The sequence below is a fragment of the Adiantum capillus-veneris genome, chromosome 26 (genome assembly GCF_014529385.1).
Source record: "Adiantum capillus-veneris isolate H3 chromosome 26, ASM1452938v2, whole genome shotgun sequence".
Taxonomy (NCBI): Eukaryota; Viridiplantae; Streptophyta; class Polypodiopsida; order Polypodiales; family Pteridaceae; genus Adiantum; species Adiantum capillus-veneris.
Window position 1 is genome coordinate 70,234,380 of NC_140956.1, and position 15,046 is coordinate 70,249,425.

At 40.2% G+C, this 15,046-nt stretch overlaps 1 protein-coding gene across 1 annotated transcript; it reads right to left on the reverse strand.

The window, feature by feature from the left end:
* Positions 1–10,197: 10,197 nt before the first annotated feature.
* LOC147423628 (uncharacterized) lies at positions 10,198–14,278 on the reverse strand. Its single transcript, XM_086501502.1, has 6 exons — positions 14,016–14,278; positions 13,854–13,869; positions 12,803–13,054; positions 11,357–12,283; positions 10,947–11,076; positions 10,198–10,844 (listed from the first exon to the last, which is right to left on the reverse strand). The coding sequence occupies exons 1-6, from the start codon at positions 14,276–14,278 to the stop codon at positions 10,198–10,200; spliced, it is 2,235 nt and encodes a 744-aa protein (XP_086357628.1).
* Between the last annotated feature and the right edge of the window lie 768 nt (positions 14,279–15,046).

The window sequence follows — 15,046 nt, forward strand, 5'->3', positions numbered from 1 at the left end:
ATACTTGTGTACGTATTTATATATGAGTGGGTAGAGTGAAAAGCTTAATCTTATATTGCATTTTGTAATATAGATATCAGATGAGAGACCAACTGGTGGGGAGCAACCAGTTGGCTCTTCTTTTGGTTGGTTCACGTCCCAGGTGGGCTCCCACGGGGATGGACATTGCCTCCATAGTGGACCCGAGTCTTGAGTCGATGATAACAAGCAAAGAAATAAAGAATTTTTTTGGCAAGTTAACCTTAAACCATGAGTGTCATAAGTTTATTTTTGTTATTTGCAAGCATGGCCATCCTACACCTACCCTTCTTAGGATCCTCCATCGTTCGTAGATCCAGACCTACAGCGGGCTCTCTCTTTACGAGACTAGTACCTCCGAGAGACAGAGAATTTTTTTGGTCACTACACTCCGTAGCCGCTTGCGACCTACGGTATTTCTTCGCAGACTTACCTATAGAGCCTCGCACCAACGGCACCTCAGTCTACATCCCCTTCTTATCGTCCTACCCCCCATCCATCGCAGGGTCCCACTCCCCTTGCATCGCAGGGTCCTACGCCACTCCATTCCACTCCTGCTTCGCCAGAACACCATTGACGAACTTCCTCTAGCAGCACACGTCGACACTTGTCTCAGGGCAGCAAGCACCGTGACAGACAAAGCGGTGGCGGATCTTGTGGTTTTGCCTGTTTTGGTAGTGGTGAGGGAACAGAGTCCCCACTTTCAGAGCATGCCACCCCTAACGCAGAGGACGAGGATACTGACGCACCCATGCTAGACACGCATTCTAGACACGCATGGCCGCTACTACAGGGTTAAATATGGCGGGGAGGTGGACTTCGTCACTGCATAGGGCATGGCATTTTGACGCCATCTACAAATTCTTATACATTCAACGTATAAGAACTGTTTTATAAAGTTTAGAGACCAATTGCTCGATCATGCACAATACATTGAGGATGCTCTGTTAGCTAGATTTCCAAATGCCCCCGATCAACGTTTTTCACAACAGTAGTTGGAGGGATATAAAGACATTTTTGAAAAATGAGCAGTCTAGTGTGCGGCGCGCAGCAGCCAACCAGGTCAGAGATCTAGATAGGACTAGTTACCACGCTGGCAACATGGCAGACACGAAGTGGGAATGGGGCAATTCAAGAAAAGAGCGATCAAGCTGCAACAGGCTCATCATACAAACAACAACCCGAGGCTCGCGCAAAACAAACTCCCACACACTATGGCTGAGGAGGCAAGGGAGCTTGGAAGGACAAATATGTAAGATTGAATAAATTATAACGTGGATCAGTGATTATAAAGATTGTAGTTGATGATTTGATAATGTTATTGCTAACTTACAAAAATATCACTCTCTCTTGACCAACCAGAGAGATGGTCAAGTATCGGGTGCAACATACAAAATTTGATACTTGGCGATGGTTGTTCAAAAACAACCACATCTCTCGCAAGCAATTCGACGTGGTAGTTGGATCACTACAAGCAATAAGTTTAAATAAGTAATTTTGTATCAATTGTTTTGAGCTGTTGATAATTGTTTAATTTGGTTTGGGTTTATGTAGAGTCAAAGTGATCAAACATACGTGCCTCTAAACGACGACGAGATAGAGGAGGATTAGATAGGAAAATATTTTGTCCAAACTTTCATAAAGTCCCAATGTAGCACAATGTATATACAACTATTTACTTTATATTGTAACTTTTTTGAATAGTTGATCTTCTAGATATTAAATTGTCAAAGATAAAGTAAATTTAATTTCAACTCTTTGGTATTTTTTATACTCTTTCAAAAAACAATTCATGTTTTATTGTTTTATGCAGGTCAAAAATAAAGGTGCTCATTTGGACCACCCAAAATTGGGTGGCCCAAATGAGCACCTTTATTTTTGAATTGGCATGTGGCCGCAATAAGCGCGGTAATAAAGCGGTAACTGTCACGGTAATAGCAGCGTGTATATTTCCGCGACTATTACCGCGCTTATTACTGAGAAACCACTACCGCGTTCATAGCCACGGTTATTGCCGGTCCCACTTCCTTTGTTTTTTCATGGCAATGCTAGCGGTTATAGACAACTCCTCTTATAGTGAACGTGCTCAATGTGTGTGTCAACAGGGCCCTTGGCCTGCTGCTGTAGAAATTGTATCACTAACGTGGATAATTTAGTGACATTTTCATTTAAAGATGCAAAATTTGTTTCCATTACTGAGATGCTTGTATAAAGTGCACAAAATTCTTGAATATCGAGCAATTCATAAGCGTCATCACCTCCCGTAGCGTCAAGGGCACCCTCCGTGAGAGTATCCGGCCGCGAGCCATCGTGGGAAGGATCATGCGTATTATGCTCGAAATCAAATGTCATATTGATATCTGAATCATGGCAACACCGTGCAGTGTAAGAAAGAGAAAGAAGAATACCTTGATTCGAAAAACAATCTCCTAGCCTTAGTATGCATTGCAAATGGTAATTAGCCGAGCTAATTGCGTTTGTCGTCAAAGCTTTGTTAACCCATAAGTCCACCCGTTCACTTACACTGCTTAAAAGCGTCGCCGTTGATTCGAGCTTCCGAAGAAAACAAGTGATGTTGGATACTTGTTTGAAAACCTTAAAGCCGTCGTAGATTAACCTTGATGCAGTGTTGCAATTTCTGCAAATTTGGAGAATTTGCAAGAAATCGACGGCCAGTCGAAGAAGTTCTCGGCCCTTGTCGGTGAGGTTATCTTGTGCTTGATCGACTTCGAAATTGATGTTCAATTCGGAGGTATTAGCGTACAATAATTGCATGCAAAATTCTGGAACTTAATTACTCCTGGCTTGCTCAAAGGTATGCCGAGAATCAAGGACCTTGCCCCATTTTGTACGTCGAGACGTGTTTGGCTTGTATGGGGTGTATGCTGGGGTGGGCATGCACTCTATGTTGACAAATTTGCCCAAGGTCTTGGGTTTTAGGTCATCGTGTGAAAAGCCAAGCAAAGAAGGCAATCGCGTGCTGCTGCAGAGCCGCCGAGAGGTGAGGAAGGCTCACTGTGCTACGTGAGGTGCTCGGTTGCGCCCACCACAGAGACGGACTTTCCTCAGCTCGGGCTCGCACGCTGTTCAAGGCTGAAATCGCCCGATCTTGCGCAGGTGATCCGGTCGCCTTCCCTCCTCGCAAGCAGGGTTGCCCACACAGTGAGCGACACTAGTTTTCCTGTGTAGAGCGGCTTCAAGCCTCATCCACATGCAAAAGCTAAAAATATGGGTGGCTCTCCACGCCTTTGTGTCCCAAAAACAGTGTTTGGCTCTTGATACCAGTATAAGACCTAGGGGTGCTAGACCTTGAGATCCTCCTCCCAACCTCCCATTATATAGGCAGGCTCCTAGCCTCTTGCCCTAGCCGGATCCCTTGTCCACATTGTCTAGCCTGGTCGATCGCCTGGCCATAGTCCGTGACTCCCTAGCCTTGCCCTTGTCCTGACATATTAATTACAGAGAGTAGCGGAGTGGGTCTAATAGTGCAGAACTGCTGAGGGCACCTCCTTTCGAACTTCTTATGGCTCAATAATGGTAAAGCCGTAGGAAACTCTAAAAAGACTCCATTCGAATTAAGTCCAATACTCCTGAAGTGTGCACCATATCCCACATAGTGGGCTCAACAAAACTGATAATATATCCCAGTCCCACTTACCCTAATATAATTAACAAAATCAACCATTTATAGGCTACTTAAGGACCTCTCTTCTTAAGCAAGAAAAGAGAAACCAAATGCTCTGATACCAATGTAATAGAATTGGCCTATTAACTTGAGAGTAGGAAAAATTAGAGAGAGTATTTTTGTGAAATTACTTTGTGAGCATAGCAGGTGAACATAATTGATGGTATCAACATAAACATAGCATTTAGTTAACTTGGCATGAAGAATACTTTTGAAAGAGAGAGAGTTTAGAGAACATGACAACAATTGAGGACCGGATTTATGCGGAGCCGGTCCCCCCTCCAATAGGCATTTGTATTATAGTTTCTCCCATCAAGAGAGACTTGTTACAATACAATCTTTGTGTTCCTTGTGACCTAGGTGATGCAATGAAGATGGAAAGCTTCATGCATCATGATCATAACATAAACTTTGTGGAAAGCATTAACTATCCCAAACCTCAGTTCCAAGACCTCAAACACCTTTGAAGGTGGAAAGAGCTAGTAGGAAATGAGGGTAGGGAAGAGGAAGAAGAAACATTTCATAGGAGAAAGAATTAGTTACTCACTTATCATCACTCTTCTCCCTAACATACATAACAACACAATAATGAAAATGGAGAAGATATCAAGCTTAAGCATTGAAGCATGGCTCTTGGTTGGATTTGCATTCGATACCCAAGAGTGTTGGTGTTGGCTACTTGCTTGGAGAAGGAGAGGGAGCTCTTGCACTTCACACAATGAGTGTGTGTGTGTGTGTGTGTGTGTGTGTGTGTGTGTGTGTGTGTGTGTGTGTGTGTGTGTGTGTGTGTGTGTGTGTGTGTGTGTGTGTGGGGGAGAGTATACCCCCCCAAGCATGCCCCTAGCTTCCTTGGTCGACCCCCCCTTGTAGCTCATCCTTAAAGCTCATTGGACCCCTCCAAGCCTAGCCAATCACAAGCAGGAGGCATTACAAGTAGCAAGGGTAGTCTTGGGACTAGTATCTCCCTTTCTCCTTTGAGAGAGAGGACTTGATAAATGCAAAAACAATTAATTAAATATTCTAAATGATCATTGGACCCCTTGGATGGCCAACCAATAGGCTTTCGGCACACCATGAGGGTAACATGAGGAGAAACTTGACAAGTGTCCCTTTTGCTTTCTTGGTACCTAGCTTGCCTTGTGTGAGTGTTTGTGTTCTCTCTCATCCTTGCTCTTGTAGGGCTCGCCCCCTTCTTATAGCGATTGATGATTGACTTTTTGACACCTCAAGTCCCTCAATCTTAGGTCCGGCTCCCACCAAAAGCTTGGCCCTTGAGCACCTCAAGCTTGGGCCAGGTTCCCACCTCAAGTACAACCCTAGAATCTGAAGGATGACAAGCACCTCAAGCATCTCAGTCATCACGCACGTTAAGCAACTCAAGCACCGTAAGCTTGGGTTGGGTTCCCACCTCAAGCACAACCCTAGCTTAACTAAAGTCAAAGGACTTTGGACACTAACTATTGGAGGTCTTCAATGAAACTAACCCTAAGGTCTTTACGCTCCATTGGTTAGCCTTGCTCTTTGACATACCATCTCTCATTTGAGCCCCTTTACCATTGGCCTTGTGTTGGGATAGATCTATAAGCACATGTCTCTATTCTAATCCTTAATTTATTCTCCCAAATCAAATGATCAGTTTAATATGAGAAAATCATTTGGGTTGGTTAGATATTAGTTGTTATGACAAGAATGCTCTTCAATGATCGATGCAATACTTTCTTGGACAATGCATGATGTGGGACAGCCTTAGAGATTGATGTAGATGATGATAATGATATTAGTTTTTCACTTTATATCTTTTCTTTTTTGTATCGGACATTGTATTAGATCCACCAAGATGTATCAATTTGGTCTTAGAAGCCATTTTGGCCTTTTTAAGACATTAAATATAACATTTCATTTCATAGCAGACATGTGAGGCCTCTCTCTCTCTCTCTCTCTCTCTCTCTCTCTCTCTCTCTCTCTCTCTCTCTCTCTCTCTCTCTCTCTCTCTCTCTCTCTCTCTCTCTCTACATTGAGGTGTTGACAAACATCGTTCTGTGTGTGCGTGTGCGTGCGCATTGCATAATCTCTACGCTTTTGATACAGTCACAAGAAGAAAGCATTGATAGAAAGCATGTTGCAAGCAATCCTGAGAGCTCTCTCTCTCTCTCACTCACTCACTCACTCTCTCTCTCTCTCTCTCTCTCTCTCTCTCTCTCTCTCTCTCTCTCTCTCACACACACACACACACACACGCACACACACACACACACACTCAGCATGCATGGAAGCAAGTCCTTCACTAGAGCAAGGTGACTGTTGTCGGTGACTCCTCCACTTATGATAATTTGCTCTTTGTCTGACTCTACTTGCTGCCTTGCTAGTGCGGAGAGAGAGAGAGAGAGAGAGAGAGAGAGAGAGAGAGCAGCCACTACAAACGGGCGTTCATCGGCCTGTGAAGCTGAGGTGGGCGCAAAGTACACAGTCTCTCTCTCTCTCTCTCTCTCTCTCTCTCTCTCTCTCTCTCTCTCTCTCTCTCTCTCTCTCTCTCTCTCTCTCTCTCTCTCTCTCTCTCTCTCTCTCTCTCTCTCTCTCTCTCTCTCTCTCCCGCCTGAGGCTCAGAGTGCACTGGCCGGACTGCTCAAAGGATGACACGTGTCCGAGGGAGGGATCGAAATCTGTTCCCATTATAATAGTACTAGCTCGTGCACCGAGGCCCGCCTATCGGCGGGCCTCGCTCGCTCTTACCACCTCACTCTGTATGTGTTTGTGTGTGTGTGCATCTTTATACATTTCTCCATGATACACACATGATCGACACTCACACGATCGACACTTTTTGTCTTTGGCTCCTTTAAACTACTCCTGGTACATTTAACCCCTTTTGCACACACACACACACACACACACACACACACACACACACACACACAGATAGATAGATAGATTACATAAAAGCACATGACTAAAGAGACATATTTCAAAAAAAAAAGTTTACATTATTGCCAAAAAGGCTCAGGAACATATCTGCATAGCACTCTAAGTCGTGCTAATTCAACAGGATCAAGATATTGCGCTGGAGCTCTACAAACTTCTCTTAAATCTATTTTTTGAACCCAAATCAAGTAAATCGTGTAATGACAAATCAACCCAAGGTCTTTCTTTAAGAGCATGAGCCTAATGTTGGGAAAGAAATAGGGATCAAGCAACTTGATGTAAATCGTGTCCAACTCTTCATCTACATATGACCCTCAAACAGTGTAGTTTCTCTCAATCACTTCTCATGCCCATTGCCATCCTCGTTCAACAGGTAACAAATTTTCTTCAAAGGCATCAACAATAAAAAAATTTACACTTGAAAAAATATTCATAATTTCGTGGGCCATTTAATTGGCTGCAAGAAAAGAAGACAACATTAGTACTAAAAGTTTAAAATGAGAGAGAGAGAGAGAGAGAGAGAGAGAGAGAGAGAGAGATGATCAACATGGCCACTTAAACACTTTAAAAAAGTATAAGCACAATACAAACACTTCAATTACTAATTGTCATGCCAAAAAGTGTCAAGAGGTTCATTAGGTCAAAGTCTTTACAACAACCTCAAATTTTTTGTTTACAACGACTCATATTTTACTCTATAATTGGACGGATGAGGATCACTCCAATATACCACATTGATAAACTTCACAATTAATTTCAAAATTTCAAACTCTTCATCCGAAATGTAAGATTTGTGATTATGATATATCTTTCGCAACTGAATATCACAACCACAAACATTCACATAATAAATATCAACCATATGTAGTTCTTGTAGGACTCTCATCAATTTTATTTCGCTCAATATTTGTGACACTTTTCATAGTGAAATGCTTAACCGTCCACAATTTCCATACCACCCATCAGCATATGAATACACCCAATGATGCCACCAACACCATGTAACATATCTTTGACAAATGTACTCTTCCTTAACTTTCAAATATATAATCATCCTTATATGTATTGGGAGAATAGCCAATACATCATGACCCATGTTAACCTACATTAGCAATTCGCAAATCTCTCTCTCTCTCTCTCTCTCTCTCTCTCTCTCTCTCTCTCTCTCTCTCTCTCTCTCTCTCACACACACACACACATTAACCTATTTAGTAGATAAAAACCCACTTCAATAAGCCAACAGTAACTAAAAAAATATGGTACTTAGAATGCATAAACAATGGATCAAAGTGTTCGATCATCTAGAGAAGTTGAGCCTACGACACACTCTACTTGGAACTCTCAAGATCCAAGGTTCGACACGCCAAACACTTCGATCCAGGCGTCGAGGTGATTCACCCAAAGAATAGATTCTAAACATCCATTCATTCACTCCATAGGGACCATATGAAAAGTTGCAATTGAGAGGGCGTTGCATACCTAACTCTCGTACAGTGACTCGCATATCATCTATAACAAACTCTATGTGATAATAACCTATAACACTTCTAAAATATCGTGCTTCATATAATGCCAAGATAGAATGTATGCAATAATATTGAAGCCTGCAATGAAAATAACAACCAACCATTTAGACATAAAAACTAACAACACATTTAACGTCATATGGATTCAAGTTCAAGCTATACCCACCGAAGGATCTCAAAATCCTCGACAATACGAACAATATCCTCAGCATGTGCAGGACCCCTCCACAATGGAGGATCTAGAAAAAATGTTACACGTGTAAACATACAAAATAAAGGCCAAAAAGTTCTCATTCATGGTAAAAGTAAGTAACAAAGATAAGATTTTACATTTACATACCTCTAATATAAGTAGGTACATCATTGAGGGTGTACGAAACCATGATGTATCGTACCATTGTTTATCTGTTCTCACAGCACAGATTTGGAAGTTTAAGAGGAACAAATATGAAATAGAATAAAAAAGACTTTGACGATCATGCCGTAGAGAATCATGTCCTTCTTTCTTTTGTTTTAGTGAAGAATTTAAGAGAGAGAGAGAGAGAGAGAGAGAGAGAGGAATGAAAGCAATTCAAAAGACTTTGAAATTTCACAACTTCAGAAAATCAATATGGTGTAGTGCGGTCTCCAGCAACCCCCACCTGGTGTGCATTGATTGGCCTCTCGTCACTCACAAACCAAATATTAACTTGAATTTGACGATGCTCATGGTTCGAAGAAAAGGCAACATGGTAGTATCCAAGAACTTCCATGGACATATCTCTACCTAAGTATAGCATTTCATAAACACCTACAATGATAAAACCTCGATGGGAGTGATCTTTACAAAGGCATCCATGAATTATGTAGAGCAATAAAAGCTTAAAACTACAAATATACCATATATAAAAACTCTTACATATAATATGAGTTTTATCAAATAAGATCACCAAAAACATAGCAAGAACTCTTCCCCTCCATTGCAGTGGATCTTCAACAGAGTAAGTCAATGTATAAGCCAATCTTCTCAAGAAAATAATAGGTCAAGTTAATAACTAATTTAAAAAAGAAGATAAATACCTCAAATGAATTCAGTGATGTGACCCACTACATAGGAGACACTGCGTTGAGGATCCATCTGTGGGCAATACTTTGATCTAAGAGATATGAATAAAATTTAACATCAAGTGTGTCTGACTTTAAGTGAGAGCCACAATGTCAGTTTGAACTTCCTTGAATACAATGTTTGGAGTATAGTAACACTCCACTTGAGTGTTTTCAGTATTGACAACAATCCTCATAGAAGCTGCACTTCGTACACGTGACATTGCAACATACAACTGTCCATGAGAGAAGATCGATGATGCAAGATATAGACCAAGAATTCCAAGTGTTTGCCCTTGTGCTTTGTTGATACTCATCCCAAAAGCAAGCCTGATTGGAAACTGACGACGCTTCATTTGAAATGGAAGCCCCTGATGGCTTCCAATAATAAATTCAATCCTTGGAAGAAAAACTCTCTCTCCAATATTTGATCCTATAACTATCTCTGCTTCAATTACCTTATGATGAAATCGCTTGCATATCAATCTAGTTCCATTGCATAATCCATGTCTTGGATCCAAATTTCACAGCAACATGATAGGAGCGTTTTCTTTCAAGACTAAAGCATGAGGTGGAAAACCACCACCAAGAGTAAGGCTATTCAGATATTCAATTGTGTACAAATGTGTGTTTTCCTCTTATATACAAATTGAATCTGCACTCAGATACTCTTTGCAATCTCCATGCATTCTTTGCAATGCATACTCATTAATTAAATCCACCTCTTTATTCCGTGGAGCAAGTATTGCTCAATGTTTGAAAAAACTTGCATGATCTTGCAAATGACACAAATCTCCATACATAAAGCTTAGAAGATCTGCCAAACTATTTCCTGGAAGCATCATGTGTGAAGGTATTTTGTCTAAGTCTCCTCCATCATCCATAACCCCATTGCCAATATCAAGCACCCAACAGAAAAAACTTTGTTGAAGTGAATTTGAACCGCAATCAACTATACGTATATTTTTAGTAAGCCTCAGTATCTTCGTGTATTTCCATATGTGAGAATGACAACAATGAAGCATTTACAATGTCTGTACGACTACCTTTTGGTACAACAGGTAATATTTGTCGAAAGTCACCTCCAAGAAAAATGACTTTTCCACCAAACAAAGTATCTTGCTGCATAGTATCTCTTAAAGTTCTGTCCACTGCTTCAAACGCATAGCCATTTGTCATGGGATATTCATCCCATATAAGTAAAGCTGCATTACTTAGAAGTTCTGCAAGTTGACCATTTATCTTTATATTACAAGTTGCTTCAGAGTGAATCTCCAAAGGTATCTTAAACCTAGAATGAGAAGTTCTTCCATTACTCAAACGCAAAGCTGCAATACCCGAGGATGCACATGCAAGAGCAACTCTACAACTTCCTCGCACTGGTGAAAGAAGTGCATTATATAAGTAAGTTTTTCCTGAGCCACTAGGACCGTCTAGGAAAAATACCTTCCCTGAATGTGTGTCAACAGCTTGTAGCACTTGGTGATAAGCATCTCGCTGATCCTCATTTAAGAAAGTCTCCATACAATCTGCTATACTACATTGTTCATCAACATTGAACATTGTTTCTTCAGCCATAGCACCATTTTCACTTAAGGATACCAATGTTGAGTCTATTGCAGGCAACATATAATCGCAAAGCTTCTTGCCATGTTGTTGCAAAAAGCACTCTATATGAAGCAAAGCTTGATTTTTTGCCACATCAAATCGCACACTTGCATCTGAAATACGCATCCTTAGGGCATAAACAGAGTCCTCACAAAATCCAGTACAAAACCTGTCCCAAAGAGCAGTCGGATGAAGTGGCTCACAAAAGACTAATATGATTGCAAACAGTTGTCTCAACTGCATTCCATTTTGAAAAAAAAGATACCTCTTGGAGGCAAATTGACCATTCTTCATCATCTTGCAATAATCCTCTAGCTATACATGCCTCCTTGATGTATCATAGATGTGACCATCATACATACGCAAGTCTTCAAAACACTTACATCCCTTGCAAATATTGAGAAGCATTCATAGGTAATAAACCTCACCAACAGTAGGGACAATATTATACATTCTTCCAATAGAAACACCCTGTTATCGTGGAGACCATGCCTTTCGACTTTTAATTATTCCATACCCAACCATTTGGAAAGTCAGTATATGTGAAGCTATTTGCTTCAGGATAGTTTTGATTTGCAACCAACCATTCTATCAAGGTAGTTTTTCTATTTTGCTCATTATCTAGCAAATGTGATACATCATCACCATCTTGAAATGTAACCATATTCTGCAATGAAAGGTGTACTTGCAATTGTTGAATAGCTGGCCTTTCACTATGCATGTCAAAGCCAAATATTCTCCACATAGCCTCAGATGCAGAAACATAACGTGCATTGAGATAACTCTTGATCTCATGAGTAGCTCCTTCACCATCTTGAAGGACAACAGTGGCTCGATCATGTCCCTTGTAGACATAGTTATAAAGATATTTCACGGTAGTGACAATTAAGCAAATCTCCACATTAATATGGGCTTGGTATCTTAGTGATAAGAGAGGGTTGTAAGGAACAACCCAATGATTATCTAAATTGTAATTTTTAGTAACAAACCTTCCATCATCTCTTCTCATATACACAGGATATCCACTTTTGTTTACATTTGTAGACGTAGAAAATGTTCGTGAAAACTCGAATCTACACTTACCATCAACCATACATGAAGAACGTGGGTTCAAAGGACCACATGGCCCATGAACATTACAATGACTCACTACATCAAATAATTCTGGAAACACATTCTTGTCAGGGAGCTCTGCACAAACTAACTTGTCATAGTGTAATGTATCTATGGGTTTATATTTGGATGCAAGTATCAACAATATATGTGCATGAGGAGGACCTATCTTCTGAAACTCAATCACTGAAACATGTCCAATCACCTCCTCAAATATGGCTTGCTTGATAAGTAAATGCATCATATCTTGGAACTTCTGATAAAACACTCGTATAGTCACATCAGGATGATCAACAACACTTTGTCCAGGTAGTAATGCATCATCTATTTCCTTCCATCATGGATTACATGTGAATGTGATGAAAAGATCTGGTTTATCCCTACTACGAACAATTGCCATTGCATCTTGAAATAGTTGGCACATATATCTTGGACCTCCAACAAAAGACGAAGGCAAAACAATTCTACGGCCAACATTTTGACCTTCAGCCCTCTCTAAGCCATGTCTAGCCTCAACCATGTCAACCAATCCTTGGTACACTTCACCACGAAGTGTTTTTTGGTTATTTCACATCCACAAAATCCGTGACTCCTCTAGAGTACTATAAGCATCCACAACATACTGGTGTAATAGCCTACCTCCTCAAAGAAGACACTCCACAGTATCATCTCTTATTTGTAAGCGAAAGACATAATATTTCTTTTGACTCACTTTTTTTCCATCGATAGTCTGTAAATAAAGATGCCACCCATCCTCTCCACTTGGAAATAATAAATCATACAATAAGGACATGTAAGCTCAATGCATGCTGGAGATTCTTTTCAAACCCCCGTGTCAAAAATTCAGTACAATGCCACGATAGCCAATATTTCTATCATCCCCTTGTCCTGGCATAATTGCAGCAACTTCAGAACCCCTTGGAGCAAGATATTGCCAACCATCACAACGATGCTCTGCAATAACCATCCTCATATTAGGTACAATAGCATCTCCAAACAAAGAAGCAGCAGATCGTAGAGCATTTGCAAAAGGATTTACTCTATGCATCATCACTTGTAAACACTCTAGAATACTACGATCTAATTTGAAACATGATGCAATCTGTTGCTCAACTCATGTTCGATATCAAAGAAATATAATTATGCAAAGCGTGGGACTTCATTTTGTCCTTCGGCTGGCGCTAAAGAACCAATGCTATGACAGATAGAGCAGTGAACCTTAAAAGTGTATACACCTCTCCCACCATAATTAATAGTCTCATCGATATGGGCACCAAGAGACACAAATGCCAATGCATTATTATATCCTCAAATGTTTTGTAAGAACTATCTACTTCTTGTTGTGGTTGAGCTCATCAAATCTTTCAATTCATTCGGTGGCTCATTCAAAGGAAGTAATTGGACTTTTCCATCAGAGAAGCAATATTTACCCACAAATGTTTGAATAGTCTTTCCTTCATCCTTCCAGGCCTTTGCTCCACATTTGGAGCAAACATAATCTAAGCTTCCTAAGTTGTGTAACACGCACTTTTTGGATAGAACTGGTGGCATAGACTTGTGATGTAAAAGGAGAGACATTGGATATTCAAAGCGGATGGACAAACAATGCTTTTCTACTTTAGAATAGTTTCCCTCTACTATGTTCATTGTTGTCCTAACATTCATGGCTTGAGAGTTTCCTTCATGTACATCATGCATGCTCTGCGTTTCATTGCACTCCAATAAAGTTTCAATAGTACTTTGTAGTGAATGCCTTGTTTTCTCTCGTGCTATTTGGCGCCTCGCCTTTCACAAATCATCACACAGTCGACTATGTCGTGCATGACCAGGTGATAATATATGTGGTCCAGATACCATCTATGAAATCAGGTGCAAATAGATCTTATATAAATACAATATACCTGATATAATTTGGATCTGTCACTAAAAGAACATTCTTAAGCATAATAAAAATCAATATAAACTGGGACATCTAGTTATATCCTCTAAACTAAATACATTTGACACATTGATAGTGACTCAATTAAAAAGTACACTTTGATGAAGATACAGCAAAGCATTACATATTTCTTCCATTAGTAGGATTAGGTCGTTGAGAAACTTGACGTTGCCTTGGTCGAACTAATCTAGCCAAAGTACTCAATTTATTTGAGGTAGCTCGGATATCTGAAAGTCTTGAACCTTGAACCTTTGTCAAAGCACCTAGCTTGTTGACGATACTTCTCAATCCTTGCACAATTTGTCGTAGAGTATTGTCTTGAATTTGTCCTTTTGATTCACGTTGACTCCATGAAGCCTCTTTTTGAAGATTTTCAATAGATGCCATTATCATCTTTTGAGAATCCTCAACTTTAGAAAGTTTCTCTGTAATCTATGCCTCACTCTCTAGTCTCTTCAAGTTTGTTGCTTTTGTCTCTTCTCGCAATTTCCATAGTATCCCAATTTCAATCTCCAATGAAGAGCTTAAAGTTTCAACCACATCAGAGACATTGTTTTGCATTGTCTCCATCCTATTGCAGGAGCTTTGATCTCTAGCAAGGTTTCAATAATTTGCTTTTTAGAATTCCTTTCAACATTTTGAGCTGCTCTCTTTGCCGCACGCACATTGCGAATACGAAGAGATGGAGGTATCTCCCGTTCATTAGCTGATTCACTATTCCTCCCGACATTTCGAGCTGCTCTCTTTGCTGCACGCACATTGCAAATAGGACGAGATGACATTATCTCCATTTCACCTGCTGATGCACTTACAACTATTCCAGAAGATATCAAGCCGTTGGTTGCAATAGCTAGTGGAATGGCACAACTAATCTCCATTTTACTATACACAAAAAAACTACAGTGGTTGCAAAGTGAAATGTGACAACCAAAGAGAAAGGTTTGAATGCTTGTAAATTAAAAAATAACCCTCATAGAATATTCACTTTTTAAGTGCTTGCTATTTTAGAATTAAAAAAACACATCATCTCTATCTAGATGTGAAAAACAACAAAGGATTGCATGAGAAGTGGAATTCAAACCAAAATGCTCATGAATCAGTTTGGTAGTTTGGTCAGCAGATAAAAGTTGTGCTCAATACATAATCAACCCCATC